General features: G+C 38.1%; 6 protein-coding genes across 6 annotated transcripts; 2 read left to right on the top strand and 4 right to left on the bottom strand.

The window, feature by feature from the left end:
* Nucleotides 1–2,232: 2,232 nt before the first annotated feature.
* Nucleotides 2,233–3,002, bottom strand: LOC126761869 (arylalkylamine N-acetyltransferase 1-like). Its single transcript, XM_050478295.1, has one exon. It carries the CDS (start codon nt 2,992–2,994, stop codon nt 2,305–2,307), a length of 690 nt encoding a protein of 229 aa, XP_050334252.1. The 5' UTR covers nt 2,995–3,002; the 3' UTR covers nt 2,233–2,304.
* A 3,566-nt stretch (nt 3,003–6,568) lies between these two features.
* On the top strand, nt 6,569–7,911 carry LOC126762169 (uncharacterized). The gene has a single exon (XM_050478712.1). The coding sequence runs from the start codon at nt 6,569–6,571 to the stop codon at nt 7,523–7,525; it is 957 nt and encodes a 318-aa protein (XP_050334669.1). The 3' UTR covers nt 7,526–7,911.
* Nucleotides 7,912–8,649: 738 nt separating this feature from the next.
* LOC126761778 (arylalkylamine N-acetyltransferase-like 2) lies at nt 8,650–9,318 on the bottom strand. Its single transcript, XM_050478160.1, has one exon. It carries the CDS (start codon nt 9,316–9,318, stop codon nt 8,650–8,652), a length of 669 nt encoding a protein of 222 aa, XP_050334117.1.
* Nucleotides 9,319–10,413: 1,095 nt separating this feature from the next.
* Nucleotides 10,414–11,167, bottom strand: LOC126761988 (arylalkylamine N-acetyltransferase-like 2). Its single transcript, XM_050478445.1, has one exon. It carries the CDS (start codon nt 11,155–11,157, stop codon nt 10,483–10,485), a length of 675 nt encoding a protein of 224 aa, XP_050334402.1. The 5' UTR covers nt 11,158–11,167; the 3' UTR covers nt 10,414–10,482.
* Nucleotides 11,168–17,199: 6,032 nt separating this feature from the next.
* Nucleotides 17,200–18,657, bottom strand: LOC126762174 (MIT domain-containing protein 1). The gene is made up of 4 exons (XM_050478718.1): nt 18,238–18,657; nt 17,902–18,140; nt 17,640–17,839; nt 17,200–17,581 (listed from the first exon to the last, which is right to left on the bottom strand). The coding sequence occupies exons 1-4, from the start codon at nt 18,365–18,367 to the stop codon at nt 17,428–17,430; spliced, it is 723 nt and encodes a 240-aa protein (XP_050334675.1). The 5' UTR covers nt 18,368–18,657; the 3' UTR covers nt 17,200–17,427.
* A 3,226-nt stretch (nt 18,658–21,883) lies between these two features.
* Nucleotides 21,884–24,079, top strand: LOC126761394 (phenoloxidase 2-like). Its single transcript, XM_050477510.1, has 4 exons — nt 21,884–22,843; nt 22,924–23,536; nt 23,601–23,818; nt 23,882–24,079. Exons 1-4 carry the CDS (start codon nt 21,884–21,886, stop codon nt 24,077–24,079), a joined length of 1,989 nt encoding a protein of 662 aa, XP_050333467.1.
* Nucleotides 24,080–24,406: the final 327 nt, after the last annotated feature.

Consider the following 24,406-nt stretch of genomic DNA (forward strand, 5'->3'; position numbering starts at 1 on the left):
GTGCCTTCAACTTATATTTTGAGCTACACTCTTGATTTTTCGAAAGTCTTGACAGTCATATTCCTAAACCCATGTCTCGTCACCAGCTGTGTTGTACCTAAGCATCTCTTTTGCGACCACTACTTGACACTATATTTGCAAAATATTCAGTTCCTTTGGTAAATGTCTAGCATTGACACGCCTGATACCCAAAACGTTAACCAAAATATGTTGAATCAATTCATAAGATCCTTCAATGTTGAGATCCTTCACGAAAAAAATCGGTAAGGGATTTAAAAATGTGTATGGAACCCTTTCCTAACCTGTACTAGACATTTACCCAGTACGAACTCTGGCGTACAATCACTGTCGCTTAAAGCGAAATCAATTTTCAGCTACCCTTTCTTTGAAGGAGGCTGATTCTTCATAGATGGTTGAAGAGTGCTTTTCTCTGCTATTTAATTGATGATCATATTTTCTTTGTAGCCTCACCATATATTAAAACTAATATATTTTCCTAATTAATATCTGATAAAGACGAGGTTCAATCTCACCCATTACTTATCTATTGTCTCTTTGGACTTTAACAGATACAACTCAACCTGTTGCTTTGTGGATTCTAATAGATACGAGTGCAGTTGATTGTGTTTGGATCTCATCTCAGAATATGCCCAAGCTCCATTTACTTCTCGAAGTCGAAGCAGGTCGTTCATTTCTTTGGTTGCCTTGTGCATTCCAGTCGAGAGCAAACCAGATGATTGGGTCTGGATCTCGTAGTATTGACGGCCACGGTACAAAAAATCCGACAAACATTGTGATGACAATGGCATACTGTGAAAACTAGCAGCATTTGGATGCCTGAGGCTATGAAATTCTATATTGAGCAGCCATATAGAAGTGTGCACTTAGAATTCGAGTTGAATAATTTTTTTTGGGGTAACGCGTGTAGTGAGCATTGATAGCGCAGAAAGCATGTAAACACTCTTTTCTACGGTTCATAATGTCTTCCTTTGATCCTTCGTTTGCATGCATAATATTACTCAAGAAATTAATTCACATTTTCGGGTTCTATATTTTCCATCTATTTTAAGATGTAGAAACGTTGCCGATAACGAACCATCTTCATCCATCTTCAAGGAAGTACTTGAAGCAATCTAGGGGACTGTGCTCCGCAAGGTTTTCGGAGCCATATCCGCGTAAGCGATGAATATCGTAGAAGATGGAACCGCGAAGTATGAGCTCTACGGGGTCATGGATATATTGAGCTCATGAAAATGCAATGAATGCGCTGATTAAGCCATGTCGTGTGCATGGACGATGATGCTCGAGTGAAAAACTCCTTCGATTCCAGCGAAATTGGTGGACAACGGCAGCAGGGGCGACCCCACATGCGATGTTAATTCTGACCTTAAATACAGGTAGCTGCATATAATATCAAAGTATAGAACGATTATAATATTTAGTGGACCTTACAAGTCACTAGAACTTGCATGCAATTCGTCGTCCCAATTCCTACAGTGTATGAATGAATCTAAGTGATTATTTTTTTTTGTGTATTATGCATATCTCTTCTCACTACGTCACTACCCATTTAAACCCAATTTTACTTTTTATTTCTTCGAAAGCCTCATTTCGCTCTCCATTATAAAGTTAAATTTAATTGTTTTCTTTCGAAAGTGTACTTTAAACAGAGGTGATATAAAAATAAATTAAACTGTGAAGTATGCTATACACACTTGAACCCATAAAATGGCAATCAAAGAACGCAAAACTCTTGGTTTGTCGTTCTTCATTTGCACTTTACTAGTATAATAGAAATTCTTTCGTTTGTTTGTATTTTACTACTGATGAGAGGGACTTGTCGAGTAGAAATTCATACAGCACAGACATAGAGTTTCAAGGCTGGCAATTCTTTCCATATTTAAGTATTTCGTAGAATGTCGTGAGAACTGCTGGAGTGTGTTATTACGCATCCTTTCTTTTGAGACTCTAACTGTACCAGCTGTAATATTGTCATGTTTCCTCTCTTTGTGGTTTCCGATCCTTGTGGATTTGAATACTCCCTCCAATTAATTAAGCACAAACTAGTTATACCAAATAACAGCTCTACAATAGTACGATAAATTACCAAAAATCAAAGTGGGCCACTCTTAGCAAACTTCTTTCGAAACGGACCTTCAAACAAATCACTTTTTTAATGCAATGACGAAAATATTTATTACTGCTTAAAGCCTATATCCCACTTAGCGCCTAATATAACTCATACAGACATCGATCTACGAAAATAAGTACGGAATATCCAAATATTTTATAAAGTGCAAACATTTACAACCTCATGGCGTACGTTTTCAGATATTCATGTGGCGGTGGCGGCTTGTAAACCACCTTACCCTCTTTATCCAGATAATCAGCATACTTAATAACATTCACACAGTCCATACCCAAACGTTCCGCTAATTTCGCCGAATAGAAGCTGGTACAGTCCAAAGTCATAAGTGGATACTTGAGCTCACGCCCTAATCCTTTGAACTTCTTTATAAGTCTCATACCAATTGCACGTCCACGTAAACTCTTATCAACCGCCAGCGCATATATATGCAACGCTCTCTCAATATTATAACGCTCGTAGACATTAGAGTCGCGCTCGGCTTGAGCCAATATACCCACCTGCGTACCCCAATTGGAGGACCCATAACGCGCAGCCTCCTTAAATAAATGTTCAGCTTCATTACTATGCTTCGGACCAGACAACAAAATGCCAACTATGCGTTCACTTTGAAAGCCGTCAGCAGTTTCTTGTTGCACCGCCATTAAGCTGGTTCCATGCGCTATTAGTGAAATATTGAACTGCTCATCCTCCAGGTCCGGATGTCCCTGGGCGCTGCCAATGTTCATCGGTTCGTCTGGATAGAAATGTATTTGTATGAATTTAAGCACGTCATCGCTTTCACTCAATTTTATTGCGCGAATATGTATATTGTCCGCTTGGCTCGGTTTAGTCTCGCTACCAGTCATTTTCTGTCGAGCTCTGTTACTCTAATGAAGTCTATATTTGGATTATGCATAATTTTGAATGTTTTATCGTCGGTCACGGTTTATAGATTCCCCTGCATCAGGTAGTGGGAGGTGTGATAAGATATGACAATAGAAGCCAACTCAAGGTAGGTAGTCATATATTCTATATTGTGATGACGTTCATTAGAAAGTGAACAATAGAAAGTAAAGGTTTCGAACCGTTAGCAACTACCTACCATAAGTAACTAAAAGTAGATTTATGATAGTCAGCCGAATGCAATAAACAGCTGTTATCGGTAGAAGTGAATGCAAAGATAAAATATTATTTATAAATGCAGTATTCCTCCAAAAGGTGACAAAAAAAGGTCTTTTAAAGATGTGTGTTTATACACTGGTATTTTCTTTAGATCAATATTATTGCGTTTCAGTATGTTTCCTGAAGTAACCTGCACTTTTCCAAGAACAACTGCCAAAAAAACTTGTATGTTGTTGTTTTTGGAAGCAAGCTCTAGATGGTGGAAAATGCACTCGATCTTCGTTCATTGAGTTTTCTACTGAAAATATACGTTTCATCTAACTCTAATTCCTAATCTAACGCGTATACAGAGTTAAGCCCAGAACGCATACACCAGTCGAGTCTACGTAACCGAAAAGAAGTCAATTTAATGCTTGACCAAAGACTGTCAACCCGTCAGTATTTTCTCAAAGCACTTTGGGGGACGGTTTAAGATTTTACAACCACAAAAGCAGGGTAAAATTTATCGAGCTTAAAACATAGGAGTGTGAAAAGTCTACATTATATTAACAATCTTCCGACTTGTACACTCGGCTTCCTTGCCTCAGAGCATCTTCATGGTCCACCTCTTTAACTCTTTAACCACAACAATTCGGTACCTTCGAATATCTTATTTTCAAATATAAAGCTCTCAGTTAAAGCAGTCTCTCTTTAAATCATAGAAAATGGATTAAATGTATGGAATTTCAACCATATCAATTTATAACATTTTTCACTTTCTAACAATTTTTAGTAAAATTTTATAATTATTCCTATTACTTAGTATAATATATTTGAACAATTTATTAGGAACAATATGAACAATAGACACTAATTTTCTAAAGAAACCCACAAAATCAAACAAGCATACAAATTACGGCGAACGTGGCTTGAGATCTAATTATTCGCCGAACAATGCGCTTAAAATGCAATAAAAATATTTACTCAAAGCCCTCGTTAAGCAATTCGGAGTGGAGAATTGAATAAGTACAATATAAGATAATAATTTATTGGATATAATAATGTCGTTTGTTTTATTTACCGTTTAGAGTTGTGACAAATAGGCATTTTAGTAAGAGAGCCGTTTGATAAGTGCTTTACTTTTTAAATAAAATATATTTTATTGCAGAACGGAGTCCCTGGAACTGATATGTTACTTTCACTGTCCTAAAAATAATAACGAACCGTGAAATACTTCATATACAAGTTGCATTTTATATTACTGGTCTTGGGTACCCTAGTGTTGCAAAGCTGCCAGCTGACAATTCGATTGTAAAGTTTGACATTTTTGATGTTATATGAGTATACTCAAAACGTTTCGACATACAATTTGTCAAAGAAGAATCAAAGAAATTGAGGTAAAAGCATCCAGAAACATTTCTCTCATTGCCCAACCTTTGCAAGGCTGAGGTTGAAACATCTTGGCAGTTTTACTTATGACGAACCAGGGGACATAGTCAAATCTGATATTAGCCGTTTCAACAAATGTTTGATGGCCTCAAAGAGCTTTGTCGATTTTTAAGGATTTTATTATCAATTTTATAGGAATTATATAGGAATTAGGTATCACTTCGAACCGCCGTTCTAAGCTATTCAAGTGTGATCCCTGTTAGGATCGACCACTTAACCTAACCTATAGTTCCAAGGAACACGTACACCGTTTTTAATGTTAAGGAAATTTGTAGATATACGTAAGTTGAAGTCATTATTATTATTACGAGTGATATAAGGTAAATTAGTTGTGGCTTAGATTTCTTTTAACTGTGATGGAACGATCTCGTTTTCTTCAAAAGGACTTAGAACATCTTATAAGTTGAATTCTTTTTTTTACAAGCTATTTTAATAAACCTTATAAAAAAGTTTTCCTTTTGAAGATCTGAAGCAATTCTTCTTATTTTCGAACAATTCCTGAAATTGAAGGCAGTGTCTTTCACTGTTTAGATGGCTGAGACTAGAGACTACAACATTTAAAGAAAAATCAGTGATTTGCTTTTATTACATTTTGATCTCTCAAACGCTTGAACAAACTTTTCTTCGTCTTGTTTTAGATGCCCATATGGTAATCAAAGGCTCCCAATTTATTTTTTTTATTTCTTCTAAAGAAAAGAGTACCCTAAACAGATGTCCTTTGGACATGCTTGATCGTGCGAGTTCCGATCCCACATTTATGGAGAGCATTTTAACTACCGACGAAACAAGTCAACAATAATAGAAATAGAGGAAAAAAAAGGGGCCGAAACCGAAAAGACTCATTGATTTTTTCGATATTCGTGGTTTGGTGAATGATGAATTGGTTCTGGAGGAACAAACAGTCCACAATGAGTTCTATTTGTTATGACCGAATTTAAAGCCAAAAAAGTAATGAATACCATCGATCAACCACCGTATTCACCAGATTTGGCTCCGTGTGAATTTTTATTGTTCCCCAAACTGGAATTGCCGCTCCGGGGAACCCGCTTTCAGTAGAACGAAGAGATAAAACAAAATTCACTGAAGAATCTGACGGCCATCCGAAAAAGTGGTAATGGAAAGTATTTCGAGAACTGAAATCGTGGGCATAAGTGTATTACATCTGCTTTCTAAATATTTTGCATTTTATTTACAATTTCTGGGTACTTTTTATATTAGAAATATCCGAAGCAAATCTGCCGAATATCACGGCATGTACCGATGTCACTGTTCGATATCTCAAAGAGAGAAGTTTATAATTGGACAGAGAATCTATTTTTTATGTTTTCTCTTACTGACATAGTTCTATTCTGGTATTTGGAAGAAATATCTACTTATGTTATAACTACTAAAATTTGTAAGAGACAAGCCTGGAAAACAAAAACTCCCGTGTCAAATCTGATAGAACGAACTTGACGAACTTGTCTCGGCACAATTTTTATAAATGTGAGTAATTTGGAATTTTCGACATAGTTCAAGAGTTATACTGAATAACACAGCATAAATATTGAGAACTTCGGCCTCCATAGAATTATAATATTAATACCAGAACAGAGTAACAGTGGCAAGTCATTCACGGTGAAAACTTCATTGTTTTTCTGTTTTGTTCAAAGCAAAATTTAAAATCAAACAACTTTTTGGCAGAAACTGGTAACAAAATTGTAAATAAACAAATTCGTTGGATTATAAACATTAAAGGTTTCGGACTAAATTACCCGATAAAAAAACAGAAAGCAGTAGGAACCAAGCAATTACGATACAAAAACAAAATCGTTTAAAATAAACAAATAATTTTGTGCAATACGAGCAAAAATTGATTTTAAACCACCGACCTCAGCAAAAACGAGTCAAATGTCTCGCCGTAGTAAGAAGTGCTGCTGGGATGCCAACGATTGGCTACCGGCCGAAGTCATATACTGGCTGAATGTGCCCAGTTTTCCGCCGGTCTGGAGTCGTTTAAGCAAAAAGAACTCGGCCAATGTGCCGCGTTGCATAGCGGCAAGCAAGTGCGGGGTCTACGACATCGAAATCCCGAATGAGCTTTGGTCGCTATGGGGCTATCTGCATCCGTGCAACCAAGTCTTCAATCCTAAACCGTGCGGCAAGCAAAGTTGGGCCTGCAATATAGTGGCTTGCTGTGCGGCAAAACTCTATCCGCTGGCGCAATGGAAGCCACACCTCTTGGACAGCATTGTGATCAATGGCGATCGTTATTATTACAATAGTTTGCGTAAATTCCGCGGTGAAACCTATCAATTCACGCTAAATGACCTGTGTGATACTTGCTGTTTGGACAACTTACGCTTTAAAGTGCACATTGAGATGGTTTCATATGGCGCACTCTACGAGCAAGACAACTCGCCTATAAAGAATTTAGCCAAGAGCCTGATCAACTTCTTCAGTCAACATAAGGTGGGTCTCCTGCATTGTCGGCACCTGCGTGCTCTGGTCATTGGACGTGATAATTGCAACGGTTGCGTTGGTGGTGATTACTTCATGTTCGACTGCCAGAGCAAGGATTATCCACTCTTCGGCAAGGGTGACTGTAGGCCCTACTTGCTGCGCTGTAAGACGCTGCAAATGCTGCTATACTGCATTGTGATGGCGCTTGAGGTGCGCTGCAAGAGAGTACAGTTTACATTGCATAAAGTTGGCATCCGTTATGAAGGTCCAATACTCGAAGATCAGGATGAGGATGAATTAAAGAAGTTGCAGCGAATCATTGCAAGAAGAAAGGAGAAACCCGTGAAAGCGGGAATTGCGAGAATTCGAAATATTTGTAGAAGCATTCAGTGTCCGAAGAGATGAGAAACATATTTAATTGTGACATAAAGTTATTACCCAGAAACCCGTTACCCCGATTTGAAACAAAAAATAACCCGTACAGATTTATGACATAGACCTACATAATTTTAATGGGCAGTGGAATGTCCAATTGAGTCGAGATATGCAAAGCTGATGTTTACTCCTATAAGGCTTTGGAAAAATCGTTGAAGAGTCCTTAAAAATACCAGCGAGTTATTGCTCTGAAAGCTTTGTGTGTCAGTTACAAATATCCACAAAGAAATAAGTTTGTCTACTGAGCCATTGAAAGTTCAAAACTATAATCGTCGGTTTGAATATGTCTTGTACTCTCCATCAGCTCTGATTTCGGACTCCGTACTACTGTAAAGTTTTTAAAGCCGGCGATGGAAGCCCCATTAAGGCAGCAATAGAAACACTGTTACAAAAAAATTTCTATCGTAATTTCATTATTATCGGAACAGTGGCGGTTGGGAGCTTGGACATGAATATTAGTATTGGGGCCTACAGTACTGTAGCTGAGTCAATACTTCTGTTGTCGCAAGGTCCTTTTAGCCCAAGCTTCTAGCACTCAACAATGTACGTCTCGTTCTATTTATATATGTATGTTTATACTGCTAGGTACCGGACAATAATTTTGTCAGTTGCTGAAAAGAAAGTATATTTTTTTTATTTACTATTTGGTAGAAAAAACAGTCTTACCCGATTTTTGATGACCTCAAGATGCCTCGATGGTATAAAACCCATATTCAAGAAATTTATACAATGTCGCAATCCATTCTAATTGGAAATCCTTCCGATGAGGACTCCAAACATACGGCTTTTACTGCTTAGCCTTTGGACTCTTTCACTCCTCTTTATATATTATTTAGCGATTGAGTTTCAACTATCAAAGAAAATAATACTGATGCGAAATAATCACGTTCTATAATGGCACCCTATATTCTAAAAATTCTTACTCTTAGACAACCTCTTTCCATCCTAACCTTACAAACAAATATATCTTTTATTCAATGGTAAAAAAATTTATTTTTCTCTCAATGGCTATAACACACATTGGAGCCTAATATACTAAAACAGGTTTATAATTTCTACCATAATAAGTACGAAACATTTAAAGTACAGTACATTTACAGCCTCATGGCATACGTTTTCAGATATTCATGTGGCGGTGGGGGCTTAAACACCACTTTACCCTCCTCATCCAGATAATCCGTATACTTAATGACATTCACACACTCCATACCCATACGTTCAGATAATTGCGCGGAATAAAAGCTAGTGCAGTCCGTAGTTATCAGTGGATAGTTGAGCTCACGACCCAAGTCTTTCAACTTCTCTTTGAGTTTCGTTCCAATTCCACGTCCACGAAAACTTCTATCGACCCCGGAAGCATGTATATGCAATGCTCTGCCAACATTATAACGCTCGTAGACATTAGAATCGCGCTCAGCGTGTGCTAAAATCCGAATCAACGTGCCCCAATTGGTCGACCCGAGACGATCGGCCTCTTTAAATAAATGTTCAGCTTCATTACTACACTTCGGACCAGATATCAAAACGCCAACTATACGTTCGCTTGTGATACCGTTAACTGTTTGTTGTTGCACTGCTATTAAACTGGTTCCATGTTCTATTTGTGAAATACTGAATTCTTCATCTTCGGGATCTTGTTGTTTGCCAATATTCAACGGTTCATCTGGGTAGAAATGTATTTGGAGGAATTTAAGCACCTTATCGCACTCACTCGGTTTTATTACGCGAATTTGTATATCGTTCGCCAGGTCTACTTCAGTCATTTTCTACCGAGAGCTAATACGCTAATGATGCCAATATTTACTTTTTTCATAATTTGGAATGTTTTATCGACAGTGAGAGATTAGATTATCGTGCTGATGATATACATACGTAGGTAAGTGCGATAAGATAATTGTGATACCCACTTAGTGAAGCTAATTGAATGTAGTCGAATAGTCTATATTGTGATACATTTCATGGGAAAGTGACCAAATTGAAAGTAAAAGTCAGTAGCGTTTAGATAAGGAAAATATGTAACTCAAAATCGACATAAGATAGTCAGCCGAAATGAATAAACAGCTGATATCGCTGGGAGTGAATGCAAATATACTTTTACTACATAAATATTTGACATATAAACTTTTCATCAAAGTCTCCTTTTCTTATAACAGTTGAATCAAGATATTGTTAAATATGTAACTTGGGAAAATCTATACTTTTCCAAAAGGTCGACATTACTTTACCTTTCATAACCCGTAACTAATTAGCGGCTGTGGAAAATATTATCGACATTTGGTCATTGACTCTCAGCCATATCTATACTTCTACTCAAAGCAGAACCCCAACCACATTTGATAGATACACATACCGTAATCACTTTAAATTCGATAAGTGCACGAAAAAAGTGAGTTCTGCTGTAGTTCAAAATCCACTAAAGTGGGATACTCCCAGCACAGACGATGGATCACATCTATTTTCAAGCGTCTGCATCCGAAGAATGGAATATATCACGCTTTCCTCAAAGCGTGTGTTTTGCAGACAAAGATTCACTACAACGTAGAGGTAGCTAAATGAGAGCCTGCTATCTCTAGACCAACGTTAGTAGGAAGAGCAAAGGCCACCGCTGAACAGCAGTTGAGTCTACGTAATCGATATACGAGTCGACTTCCGAATTAAATTTGCTACAAATTTTTGAAATACTTACACAAAAGTAAGCGCCAACAACCCAGCTCATATTGAAGCTTCATCCCATCTCAGTAAAATTGATAGTTTTACAGCCTGTTTTGTTAATATTTCTCCGAACATTAATTTGATCGTTTTTTATTTTATAATTTTTTTTTCTAAGCGAGTAGTGAATATTGAAATTCGATGGACAAAAGAATTTATTGAATTATGAGTTATTTTACTAATACAAAAATATATTTAAATTATGTTATTTCTAACATTTACAGCCTCATGGCATACGTTTTCAGATATTCATGTGGCGGTGGGGGCTTAAACACCACATTACCCTCCTCATCCAGATAATCAGTATACTTAATGACATTTACACACTCCATACCCATACGTTCAGATAATTGTGCCGAATAAAAGCTGGCGCAGTCCGTAGTCATCAGTGGATAGTTGAGCTCACGACCCAAGTCTGCCAACTTCTCTTTGAGCTTTCTTCCAATTCCACGTCCACGAAAACTCCTATGGACCCCCGACGCATTTACATGCAACGCTTTGTCAACATTATAACGCTCGAACACATTAGCGTCGCGCTCGGCTTGAGCAAAAATCCGAAACAACCTACCCCAATTATCCGAACTGTGACGGTCGGCCTCCTTAAATAAATGCTCAGCTTCATTACTATACTTCGGAGCAGACAACAGTACGCCAACTATGAGTTCGCTTGAGATACCGTTAACTGTTTGTTGTTGCACTGCTATAAGGCTGGTTCCATGCGCTATTTCTGCAATACCGTATTCCGCAACTAGGGGATCTTCATCTTTGGCAATGTTCAACGGTTCATCTGGATAGAAATGTGTTCGTAGGAAATCAACCACTTCATCGCGTTCACTCAATTTTATTACGCGAATTTTTATGTTGTCGGCCTGGTTCGCTGTAATTTCAGTCATTTTCCAACGAGTTCTGGTACTCTAATGTAATGTCATGTTTGGATTAAACATAATTTTACACATTTCTTGAAATGAGTGATAAGAAAATTGCGATAATTGAAGCCAACTCAAAATATAGTGTTGAACAGCCTACTATATGTTGTGATAGTAACATTCATTAGTCAGCGAACAAATAGAAAAATAAATTAGAAACTGTTAGAGATTAGATAGTAAAAATAGACACATGATAATCAACCGAAATCAGTAAACAGCGGCGGCAGTGCCTCCACATATGTTTAGAACATTAGTTTTGACTGCAGCATTTGCAGAAACCTTTAATGTTATACAAAAACACTGTGAGTGTTTCTTGTTTCCTTTAACATAGGCTTATCAACATGGACTTTGACCTACTTACCGTACTCGCTTTATATTCAATAAGTGTACCCAAAAAAGGAAGGCCTACTGTAGATCAAAATCTAGTAAAGAGGAGCATTCCTAGCACAAATTATGTAGAACATATATATGTATTTCCGAGCGTCTCCTTCCAAAGCTGTGCAATAGCATTGCTCTTAAGTTGCTATCTCCCCCCAAACTGTGTTTTTTCAAGAAAAGGATCCACTATTATTGAAAGTAGGCTAAGTGAGCTTCTTCAATCTGTGGAACAATGGCAATTAAGAGAGGCAAGCACGGTTTCGTGTACCATCATTACGTTTTAGAAGGCGTGGCAAAGCAGTAAAACAATATTCTTTTCGTTGGAGAGCACTGGATCTTCTAGTAAGATTATGCTCTAGCATACAAAGCAAAAATCAGCAAGCAGTGCCTTAAAAGCAAAATTCCTGGTTTCATAGCTGCAGATGGTTGGTCGTCTGGAAGTCCAGATTTGTTTGTGAACAGGATTAGAGAATATGGCCAATCAACTACCACACAGACATTTGGAGAGCCTCAAACAAAATTGGTTGCGCGCATCGCCGTCAATGCCAATCGCTGCTATTGATCAATGGCCGTTGAATCGTTTGAGAACTTGTGTGAAAGCAAAAGTCGAAGGCTTTGAATAAAATTTTGTGCATCGCTCATTTAATATATAGATTATTAAATAAAATTCACGTTATTAAAAAAAATATTATTATTTATTTTTTATAACGTCCAGCACTTTAACAGAACTTATGGCAGCAATAAATCGTTGCCAAAAATAATTTTTATCACAGCAATTAATTTATTAAATTAAAAGAACTTGGTATAAGACGGCGTCTAAAAAATATATTTTTGTGTGTATTTTCACTTACACATTTGATGCATAAAGTACATATGTATAAGTACATATATTTTGCTTCTTTGTCTATGTGTATAAATGCAGGTGGCAAGCACTGCCTTAGCCATTTTATTCGGCTTTGCCGGCGAAGCATTATTATCAGCACGAAATTTGATTATTTATGACGCGATAAATAATTCAGTGACGGGTGTATAATTTACACCATGGGGCACACCGAATCATTAATTTGTCATCATCACCCAACAGTATTTAGGCATACATACATACATATGGTATGTTCACGGGTTATAAATGCAGTTTGGACAAGTAAAAAAATCGAGTAACTACAGCAAAGTGTCGAAAAATTATAATAAACCGTTGGACGTGTTACATCCTGCCGGCTGTGGGTGTTGTGTGAATTAGTTGAATAACGGTATTTATGCAAAAGTATGTCAGCATACAGTTATTCATGCCAACTTCACATACATACTTGTACATCTAACATATAATAGGCATAATTTACAATAACAACGCGCCGCAGGTTGGCTTTGGTTTGGAAGGTAAAATAAAATAAACTTTTCTAAGTGGCACATGGTTGAAATTAATTCCATTATATTCAATAATAAAAAACCGTAAACCCGTTTTGGGAATTTTGTATTTTGATTTCAGTAATGTTGATTTAAGATATAAAATTGCTCAAGTCAAAGGTGCCCTTATAAATTTCTTGGAATCATTTAAGAATTTTTTTTCGTTTTACAGAAAATTAGTGTACTTTATAATCGGCAGCCGATCTTCAGGAGATCCTCCGAAAAAAAAAGAAAGTGTAAAAGATTTTTCTGTTAAAATTATCTAAAATCTAAACCGAAAAAAAATTTGTTATACTAACAATAGATTAATACAGGTAATGTCGAAGCACTAGTAAAAATTTTACTTTTTGAGAAAATGGCGGCTTCCAAAAAAAAAAAATATATTTATACTCTCGCAACAATGTTGCTAAGGAGAGTATTATAGTTTTGTTCACATAACGGTTGTTTGTAAGTCCTAAAACTAAAAGAGTCTGATATAGGGTTATATATACCAAAGTGATCAGGGTGACGAGTAGAGTTGAAACCCGGATATCTGTCTGTCCGTCCGTCCGTGCAAGCTGTAACTTGAGTAAAAATTGAGATATCATGATGAAACTTGGTACACTTATTTCTTGGCTCCATAAGAAGGTTAAGTTCGAAGATGGGCAAAATCGGCCAACTGCCACGCCCACAAAATGGCGAAAACCGAAAACCTATAAAGTGTCATAACTAAGCCATAAATAAGGATATTAAAGTGAAATTTGGCACAAAGAATCGCATTAGGGAGGGGCATATTTGGACGTATTTTTTTTTGGAAAAGTGGGCGTGGCCCCGCCCCCTACTAAGTTTTTTGTACATATCTCGGAAACTACTATAGCTATGTCAACCAAACTCTATAGAGTCATTTCCTTCAGGCATTTCCATATACAGTTCAAAAATGGAAGAAATCGGATAATAACCTCGCCCACCTCCCATACAAAGGTTATGTTGAAAATCACTAAAAGTGCGTTAACCGACTAACATAAAACGTCAGAAACACTAAATTTTACGGAAGAAATGGCAGAAGGAAGCTGCACTCAGGCTTTTTTTAAAAATTGAAAATGGGCGTGGCGTCGCCCACTTATGGACCAAAAACCATATCTCAGGAACTACTAATCTAATTAATTTTACAGCAAAATAAAAAAATATGTAAATGACGGATAATGAAATCTCGATTATCACTTTATCATGCGAGAGTATAAAATGTTCGGTGACACCCGAACTTAGCCCTTCCTTACTTGTTTTCTTTAATATTACCCTTCAGAGCAGCTCGAAAAATCGAAATTTTCATAAAAAACATATTCCTTCAATCCTTATCTAGCAAGGGCGTGTAAAAATTTCAAGTCAATCGATCGAGACGTTTTGGAGTTTTGGAAATGTTCCTCACCAACTCTGAAAACATAATCACACCTTCTATTCAATTTCCGGTAAAGGATAAATATACATACATTGCCGGAAAGGAAGTTAGACTTTCTTCTTATTGGCGTAGTGACGTGGGAGCCAAGTTGCGAGTGCGACGACTGTTTGTTTGATGACATGAGATATTTCGTCTTGTCCTCTTACACTACCAGACCCATTTGCTTCAATGATATTTGAGGCCAAAAATATCAATACACTCTTATAGAAGATTGTACCTGCTCGATTGAGTTCAGCAGATCGAATTATTTTCTCCAAGAGCAGATTGAAGAAGTCGCACGAAAGGGAATCGCCTTGTTTGAAACCTGGTTTGGTATCGAACGGCTCGGAGAAGTCCTTCCCGATCCTGACGGAGCTTTTGGTATTGCTCAAAGTTAGTTTACACAGCCGCATTAGTATTGTGGGGATACCAAATTCAGACAAAGCGAAATAAAGGCAGCTTCTAGGCCTTAAGCCACATTGATAAGGTCCAAGCAGTGTGTTGACGGTGGAGAAATCATATGATTTGATATTGTCAAACTAAACTTTTTGTGTCAAATTAGTAAAGACATTTAGAAAACGAAATATATTCGTTATCTGTTATATTTGCAGAAATGACAGTTTTCGAACCAAGTGTTATACCTATGGGTGGGATAGAGTATATGAGACGAAAATTAATTATATTAAGACCAAGTATAATAAGTAGGAGGATTCCTGTATAGAGAAAGTCTTACTCTGGTCTTTCGAGTGCTCAGTTTGTAGATGGCGTTGGTTTGAGGTTCATAACATCATTCAAATGTCGTTCGACGGGTCTGCTTAACTAAACCCTAGTCGATTGATTTCCAGAAAAGCAACTAGGAATCTACTTCCTGTAGTGAATTTTGCTATGCTCAAATATGAAATATTATTGTGCGTTGGTAAGAGACTTCATGCCGCAGATGAAGCACCTGGTTACGAGGATCACAATGCTGCTGCTGAGTACAGTACTTTGTGATGCCAGATAAAAACTCATATCCTATCACAAATCTGATTAAGTTATTTATTTTTATTTCATCATATCTAAAGGTGTGAGATCCAAGATATTTTATATATATCTTGATCTCTTAAATACTGACATTCGACAAGAAGTTGTTGAGATGAATCTGTTTCATCCTTTACTAGTCTCGGTCGAAGCTTTAGGTCAGAGAGCTCAGGTATAGTATCGCCTACTATCGGAGTGGATGATCATCACTCTGGAGGAGGCTGAGCTCAAGAGCAGTAAATCTACACCTAGTTGGTAGACGCTGCAGTGGTCAGAAAGACTAAATGGATTGTTTGAATTGGAAAGGCTAATGGATTGTTCCCGACAGTGTACTCCTCCACCACGAAATGCCTTCATTATGTTACAAATGACAAAAAGGGGATGTTTACAGCGACTTCTGAAGGCGGAGAGCGCGACAAATTCCCACGACAGTCGGGTCTACGCAACCGGAACGGACCCGGATTTCTATCCGGCCAAGGACTGCCAACTCGGCAGACTTCTGCCGCTACAACAACAAAAACAACAAATTTGGCTAAACGTGAGGTACCTGAGGGAGCTATCAGAATAGTGTTGATGAAATATTACACCGGAAGTTGCTGAAAAAATAAGTAAATTAACATTCGACTAATATTTCTGTTCCGTTTTCATAATAGTCGGGCACTAAGCCTCGGAATTACTCGAGGAATGTTTTCTGCCGCTAAAATGATGAATGATTTTCAATCAACTTATGTTTTGAATCTAATAAGCCACTATCTTAATATCAACCAAATAAAACAATAGTTCTCCTTGCAATATATACTAAATATGTAGATAACCGAAAAAGCAGATGCAACTGCTGCGAAAGCAAAGAAAATAACCTCTCTGGGTTTTGCTTTTGTTGTTATATCGAGTGCTAGGTCTTAATCCTCCTGCACTGTTAAATAGAGACTTTAACTACACAAAGCATCCATTCTTACAGCCTTTTTATGGTTTAATCAAAAATCCTTGAATCTCAACCCACACATTGATTAATAAACCCCCAAAATCTGATATAAAACAGTGCGCTTTTATGCAGCGTGCATTCGAGCGTGCAATTTATACGACTGAAGCTCTAGCTCTGCTGTTTCATTTCTTCTATTTTAATTTTTTTTTATTTTTAATTTTTAAGAATTGTTGCATCCTTGGAATTCAATTCACTCACGCTGTGCAGTCAAATCCAAGCTCCGGTCGCTGCCACTGCCGCTGCAGCTGTGAGCGCCAAGAAATTTAATCGTGTGCATGCTGGAACACCCAAATAGCTGTCGACGCACTCGAAAAATCTCGTATCTGGTATGACATAAAATATGGTAAGCAGTATAAATGGTCGCACCAAAGCTACGTGCGGGCAGCAGCAGTCGTAGCGGCAGCATAAAAGGTCGCTCGCTGCACATTGTTCACTGCCAATATTGCAACACCTCCAGCTGTGCGGCTGTGGTGCGAAATAATACCCGCACACAGAAAAGAAAACAAAAAGAACGTAGAAGAATGCAATTTCACCGTTGTCGCAGCCTACATAGTGCTGTCAGCAAGGCAACTTTGGCTTCTGTCGAAGATTTATAGCGATTACGGAACACTTGGCAAGGTCCTATTGTGCCTATGCGGGCTTGGTATACATATGTATGCCGGAATGTGGGTGCATATTTTACACGCCTGCGCTCCAGAGCTAGCTTTAAAAAAGCATTAACTCGCAACTAGTGCATTTCGAGCTATGGCGCCTATGGATTATACAAGTAAACATTTTTTTTGCTTTTGCTATAAATCTTTTCTTCTTTCAATTCATGGAATTAAATTTTTATTGTTTTAATTTTTAATACATTCACAGTTATGTATGTATTAACAAAAAATACTTAAACATATTTATTCAAAGTTTAATACAAAAGTTTGTTTTTTTTATCAAAAAATAAAATTCCTATTTCATAAAAAATTCATAAGAAAATTATTGTAAAAATGTCTGTTAAACGCTTAACGATGAGTCAGTGATTAGTGCAGCACTTTTATCAGCTTCAGGCAATGAAGTTTCTGGTACGCCAAATGTCCACGTCAGTTTGCAAGCATTTGCGAAAATCATAATCACATAAGCCCAGGCTGTATAACGGATTAGTAGCCTTGAAGAAATGCAAACCACGCCCAATCTTTATAATATAACCGTTGCTGAGGCTAAAAGTAGTTAGGAAGCGGTTAGTTTTGTTATAGGTGTATTGCAACGGTAACTTACACAATTTTGCGGTCATGCAAAGTGTCTTCGAATTTTATGCTTAAAGTTACATTACGTTTTGACATATCCGCTCTAATCTGCTCCAGCACGTTACTTTGGTTCTCCGGTGCTTTGGTATCAGTCTTTGTGACCACTCTCACATACTTGAGGTTGCGACAGTTTTTTACCAACAACTCCAAGAATGTTACAAGATTCTGAAACTGCATGAATATTTAGTTGCTGTGCGTGAGTGCTTATTATTTCCATTGCTTTTTACACATACTTGATACTTCTCGTACAGATATGGCTCCTCAAGTAGCACCTCTTTTACGTCCGAATTGAGGTACTGCCCGAACAACGATTGATAACTGTTGCCCGTAGAATTGTCTTCTATTGGTTTATTGGTGACTAACTCTCCGCGGATAACATGCTTCTGTACGCGGTCCTTAATTTGTTCAGCGCGGTCTATATACTCCTTAATACGCTCATAGAACACTTTCTTCTTTGCCACATCCGATTCGTCTGTTCAAGAGCAATAACAAAAATAAATGCAAACACATAAAATTATATGATTTTGTCCAGAACATTTGCTGAAATGCTTGCGCTTGCTATTCCTTACCCCCAACCAGATCCATAAGTATTTGTATGCCATCTTGATACAGATGTTGTGCCTCCAAAATTCGTCCGGCTTGATCACATTGCACTGCGCGCATTAATATATCTTTGGCATTCATTTTGCCCACAAACATACGTCACAATCACCTTTATTAACGAAATTTTCTTAATTTTTTTGTCGTAAAATGGCGCTTTTACTTTGTATATGGCCTCCTTAGGGCACAACCAAATACTAACACTTATAATTTAAGACTATAACGAAACAAAAAAACAAAACCGCACACTTAAAATTTGTAAAAATAAAACTAAACGCTTTAATAAACTATTAAAGCAAACAAAAAAGATTTCGATACAATACTGACAAATGAATTTTTCTCCACTTCTCACTGTTTGATGACAAAGTTTTGTTTTTCCCAAAAGAAAATATTGTCAAATATGACATTTGCAATAAACAAACAAAGGACACTGACAGCTGTTGACTGTATACGCAAGCGTTGCCAGATGAAAAGGAATTCTTCTGAGCATAAACTTAACTTGATTAAGAAGATATAATAATATTTTTTAATAAATATTTTGATTATAAATAAATTATTGCAAACAGAGTTGTTGTGCCCTTTGCAGTAATAATATATCAAATAAAAACAATATTGACTAGTGGTACAATCGAATAAATCAGTCTGTTAAGCAATGCTTGAGCTGTTAATATGGCAGTGCCAGGACGCATAGCTTGCATACCTTTAGGCTTGGCGGAAATAATTCAAATTCATAATTAGTACATTAATAATTTAGGTAAAGATTAAGTGGTTACATATAAAATTTAATTACTCAATTAATAAAATGATATCTTCTTTTATAAATATGTAAATAATGGGTTTAAATCATTGAAATATTGAATTTATATCATATTTGATGAAGTGATGAACAGTATTTAACATTACATCAATTCTGCACGTACAACGGTGGTCTCATTCGTAAGCATTAAAAGACTTTGCTGGGTTGTTGTTGTAGCGTTAGAAACATCTTTAAAGTAATTAAGAGGATTGCTACCGAGTTGACAGCCCTTGACCCGACAAAATTCCGGATCCGTTCTTATGACGTAGACCCGACTGTCGTGGGAACCTCAAAATTAGTCGCAGAATGGTGCCGAGTTGACCGTCCTTGGCCGGATAAAAATCCGGGTCTGTTCCGGTTACGTAGGAACGACTGTTGTGGGAACGGAATTAGTCGTCTGTAATCCTTGCTTTAATTAAGTTCTGAACAGTGTCTATTTAGTTTGTCTCGAATTTTATAAAGGGGGATGCATTTCGAGGTTCCCTACTTTTTTTAAAGAAAAAACACAGAAACTTCAAATTTAATGGAGAATGTTTTTTATCATTTGAAGTTTATCTCATTTAAATATCGGTCGCGGCTAACCTCAGATGGTCTGTCCGTTGAGTCCAATTTTCGATGACTCGTTCGAGCACGGCGGCGAAGAACTGATAAGAAGCATGCATCAGCTCCTTTGTAAAATATGATCGAATGAAAGCATGCCCAACGATTGGAATTTAAGTGTGCTATGCCCAATACACAAAAAGGCAGGCCCCACTATCTGTGAAAACTACCGTAGGATAAGTCTCGTCAACATCGCATATAAGCTTCTACCGTGCGTATTGTATGAAAGATTAAAGTGCACCGTCAACAAACTGATTGGACCTTATCAGTGTAGCTTTAGGCCTGGGAAATCAACAACTGACCAGATATTTATCATGTGTCAAATCTTAGAAAAGATCCGTGAAAAAAAGATCGACACCCACTGCCACTTCTCCGATTTATTGCTGCTTTCGACAGCACGAAAAGGGGCTGCCATGCCGCTTTGTCTTAATTTGGTATCCCCACAAAACTTATACTAATACTACACAGCCGTATGATGTTGAGCAATATCAAAAGCTCTGTTGGCATCGAAAAGAATCCTCCGAGCCGTTCGATTCCAAACGAGGTTTCAGATAAGGCGACTCCTTTTCGTGCGACTTCTTCAATCTGCTCTTGGAGAAAATAATTCAAGCTGCAAAACTTTATCGAGCTAGTACAATCTTCTATAAGAGTGTACAGCTGTTGACGCACGCCGATGATAGTGATATCATTGGCCTCAACAGCCGCGCCGTTAGTTCTGCTTTCTCCAAACTGGGGAGCAAAACGAAAGCAAGACGAAATATCTCCTGTCATCAAACAAACAGTCGTCACACTCACGACTAGGCTCCCACCTCATTGTTGACAGTCATAACATGGAAGTTGTAGATAATTTCGTCTATCTTGGAACCAGTACATCCAATGTCAGCCTGAAATAGAATATCTCGTGCCAACTACTTCGGACTTTGTTTGAAAAGTAAAGTCCTCTCTTGACGAACAAAGATCAAACTCTATAAGTCACTCATTATTCCCGTCCTGCTATATGTGCAGAGGCATGGGCGATGACAATATCTGATGAGTCGACGTTACAAGTTTTCGAGAGAAAGGTTTTGCGGACGATTTATGATTCTTTGCGCATGGGCAACGGCGAATACCGCAGTCGATGGAACGATGAGCTGTACAAGATATACGACGGCATTGACATAGTTCAGCGAATTAGGAGACAGCGGCTAAGGGAAGAACGACTGGCGCGCTGTCATAAACTCGGCTATAACCGTGTTACCGGTGTCTACGCTAATAAAGATGAAGATCTATCCTGCACTATTTGGGACAGTTCAAAAAACAATTTTATTTTCATAAAACTTTCAGCCAATATTCATAATTTCCGATCGAAAATAAACGCTATGGGAAGTACCTGTGGGATATCCTATCTAAAGAACATCGGAAAAAGCAACAAATTTCCAATGGTGGCGCGGTGATTGTCCAACATTATCTTCTCTGACTTTTTTGGCTCCATGTTAATACATATGTATGTCAATCTCACACCGCCCCGGCTGCTTGACGTAGCTACCGAACATTCTTTCGTACATCCAAGATGATAGATACTAACTTTGTTCCTGGAATATAAAATTCTCACTGTATAGGTAAATTAAGATTTTATGAGAATGGAAAAAGATATATGATTTTTGTTAGACTAGCGCGAGGCTACAGTCAATTTCTTCTTCAGAACACTTTTTTCATTTTTCCAGCAGTTTCTAGAAATATCTTTTTAACTAAGACGGTGTGTCTTTATTATAATCACATTATATTAGATCACCAAAAATACGATTTGAATATTCTCTGTGGTATTTCCATACCTCCTGAAGACAAATTCTTTCGCGACTTTCGAAGTTTTCTAAATTCTTATCAGCTCAACCATTGCATGGGAGACTCTAATGCAATTTAGTGTACCTATTATGTGTATGTATATTATTTTTTCTAGTAAAAATTGCAAAACCTCAAACTAAATGTAAGATAACACTCTAGAATTTCACTAAAAATGCATTTGGCATAGCGAATTTCATACGAGACCTTTAAACCACAATTTTTTATTTTTGGAAACCCACAAACATTTTTGGATATTCAAACTGTGCATATAAATGCATGTACTTTCACACGGTCAGCGCAGTTTTAAACTTGATTTTATAAACAAAAGTGCAACGATTCGAATAAAAGAGTACTGGCTTCCCGAACTCGATTGCTAAAGTTCTGCCAGTCCACGCAGTATGGGCGACAAGTATAATCTCCTACTACTCTTCGATCGTCCACATGAACCCGTGTTCATGGAAAAAGGGCGGGGCGTAGTGTTTGATGTGCCCAAGAAATTTCTCACCGATCGTTACCGAGTTATAGACAATGAAGTGCTGGAGCGATTCAGCGAAAGAGCCGAGAGCCTTGTAAATGTACGAGATATTTCCATGCCTGATCTTAGTTTACCATCGAAGTTGTCGCGTAAGGCACATTTTTCGCTCTGCGTGCCGGCACATCGCATAATGGCAGCGGGTCTCATTGATACGTTCATGAGCGCGCCCACAGTCGATGAACTGCAGAGTGTTGCGGTTTATGCACACGATCGGCTGAATCCATATCTCTTCAATTATGCGCTTAGCGTGGCTATACTGCACCGCAAAGACACCAAAGGCATGGGTGTGCCCTCTTTGATACAGAGTTTCCCCAACAAGTTTGTCGATCGGCAAATTTTTCGACATTTACGCGAGGAATGCACAATCGTACCCGAAGGTTCGCGCATGGCAATTCTAATACCACATGATTATACAGCATCGGAAGACGAGCCAGAGCATCGTTTGTGGTATTTTCGCGAGGATTTTGGTGTGAACTTATATCATTGGCACCGGTATTTGGTGTATCCATTCGAGGCGAGCGAACGCAGTGTTGTATATAAGGTTCGTCGCGGTGAGCTCTTCTACTACATGTATCAGCAGATCTTAGCCCGATACAATGTAGAGCGCTTGGGTAATGATTTGAAGCGCGTGGAACCGTTAATAGATTTACGTGAATATATTAAGGAAGGCTACTTTCCCAAAATGGAGTCGGCACCACGCTTTGACAATACCAAACTTTCGGATGTGCGTCGCCATCAAGACCAACTAATTATGGATATTGAAGATTTGGAGCAATGGAGCGAACGCATAAAGGAAGCTATCACAAAAGGTTTTGTTTTAGATGTAAGTTTAAGAGTTTTTGAGCGTCAAAGCTTTCAACTCACTTCTATAAATTTACAAATAATTTTTTTTTATATCCTCAGGAAAGCGAAAAGCACATACCCCTCAATATCGATGTGCTCGGCAATATAGTTGAGTCGTCCAAAGCTTCACCAAACCGCAACCTTTATGGTGATCTTCATAATATGGGCCATCTCTTCATCGCCTACGCTCACGATCCGTCACACCGTCACTTGGAGTCGTTTGGTGTTGTCGGTGATCTTGCTACAGCAATGCGCGATCCCGCCTTCTATAGATGGCACGCCTATCTCGATAGTATTTTTCAGCAACACAAAGCTCAGCTCCCACCCTACACTAATGCGGAGCTGCGCCACGATGGCTTCTCCTTAACATCTGTGGAAGTCATAGCTGAGAATGTGCGCGAACCCAATGTTTTACAAACATTTTGGCAGGAATCCGATATTGATCTATCGCGTGGTATGGATTTCGCGCCGCGTGGTAATATTTTTGCGCGCTTCAAGCATCTACAACATGCGCCCTTCACCTATACAATCAAGGCGACTAATGAGTGCGCTACAAAACGTTTTGGCCTGGTACGCATCTTCCTCGGTCCTAAGTACGATGAGCAAGATCAGACTATGACTTTCAATGAACAACGCTTGTTGATGATCGAATTGGATAAATTTGTGATAGCACGTGAGTAAATTTGTAGAAGAAGAGAAATGTATATGTATATACGTACGGATCTAAACTTTTTCAGTACAACCCGGTGAAAATGTTATACGTCGTCGCTCCACTGAATCAAGCCTTACGATACCCGTTGAACGCACATTCCGCGAACTGGAAGTAACTCGTGTTACTAACGAAACTATGCAAAATGCTTGTGGCTGGCCACACCATATGCTCATACCGAAGGGTTCAACCAACGGTTTGCAGTGTGAGCTCGTCGTTATGGTAACAAATTACGACCAAGAGAGCGTAAGTGTCGTCGGTCAACTTAGCACTTGAGGTCTTATGAATTTAACATATTTATTTTTTTAGGTTGATGAAGAGCCCATCAGTGGTGCTGACTCCTGCAGTAACCGTCATCTCTTGCAACACGATCATCGTGCCTTGGGCTTTCCATTCGATCGCCAGTCTCGCCTGGGTGCCGACCGCCTTGCTGACTTTCTCACACCGAATATGATAGCAGCTGATGTAGTCTTACGTCACGTAGATCGCACGGAACACTGTTGTTGAGCCCAGTTCGTGTATTCCATATTAACACGTTATATATTTTCGTACAATTAAATGTATTTAAGACAATGTTTATTGTCTGTTTAATGTTCTGATCTGGAAAATTATATTGTGAAGTGAAAGTTGGCAGATAGTATTTTTGTGTCGCAGGTTTTGTCGAAAATGTGGTCTTGAGGCTTCTAACCAAAAATCAGATAATATTTTGAAGCAAAGAAATGCCGAACTCAATTTTCGGTTTCCAAAAGTTATGATGGGATCTCGTTGGTTGGATTTTAGTTCATAAGAAAGGGCCAGGTATATCCTCGAATAATTTGAGCCAAGTACTAACAG

Source organism: Bactrocera neohumeralis, chromosome 6, assembly GCF_024586455.1.
Source record: "Bactrocera neohumeralis isolate Rockhampton chromosome 6, APGP_CSIRO_Bneo_wtdbg2-racon-allhic-juicebox.fasta_v2, whole genome shotgun sequence".
NCBI classification, from domain to species: domain Eukaryota; kingdom Metazoa; phylum Arthropoda; class Insecta; order Diptera; family Tephritidae; genus Bactrocera; species Bactrocera neohumeralis.

What these genes read in the sequence shown, in the direction of transcription:
- LOC126761869 (XM_050478295.1), bottom strand. Translation starts at nt 2,994, where the DNA reads ATGACTGGTAGCGAGACTAAACCGAGCCAAGCGGACAATATACATATT.
- LOC126762169 (XM_050478712.1), top strand. Translation starts at nt 6,569, where the DNA reads ATGTCTCGCCGTAGTAAGAAGTGCTGCTGGGATGCCAACGATTGGCTA.
- LOC126761778 (XM_050478160.1), bottom strand. Translation starts at nt 9,318, where the DNA reads ATGACTGAAGTAGACCTGGCGAACGATATACAAATTCGCGTAATAAAA.
- LOC126761988 (XM_050478445.1), bottom strand. Translation starts at nt 11,157, where the DNA reads ATGACTGAAATTACAGCGAACCAGGCCGACAACATAAAAATTCGCGTA.
- LOC126762174 (XM_050478718.1), bottom strand. Translation starts at nt 18,367, where the DNA reads ATGTTTGTGGGCAAAATGAATGCCAAAGATATATTAATGCGCGCAGTG. An exon ending in ACTTATGGATCTGGTTGGGG is followed by an intron (nt 18,141 to 18,237) that starts GTAAGGAATAGC and finishes GCTCTTGAACAG; the next exon opens with ACGAATCGGATGTGGCAAAG. An exon ending in TTGCATGACCGCAAAATTGT is followed by an intron (nt 17,582 to 17,639) that starts GTAAGTTACCGT and finishes AACTACTTTTAG; the next exon opens with CCTCAGCAACGGTTATATTA.
- LOC126761394 (XM_050477510.1), top strand. Translation starts at nt 21,884, where the DNA reads ATGGGCGACAAGTATAATCTCCTACTACTCTTCGATCGTCCACATGAA. An exon ending in GGATAAATTTGTGATAGCAC is followed by an intron (nt 23,537 to 23,600) that starts GTGAGTAAATTT and finishes AAACTTTTTCAG; the next exon opens with TACAACCCGGTGAAAATGTT. An exon ending in CAAATTACGACCAAGAGAGC is followed by an intron (nt 23,819 to 23,881) that starts GTAAGTGTCGTC and finishes TTATTTTTTTAG; the next exon opens with GTTGATGAAGAGCCCATCAG.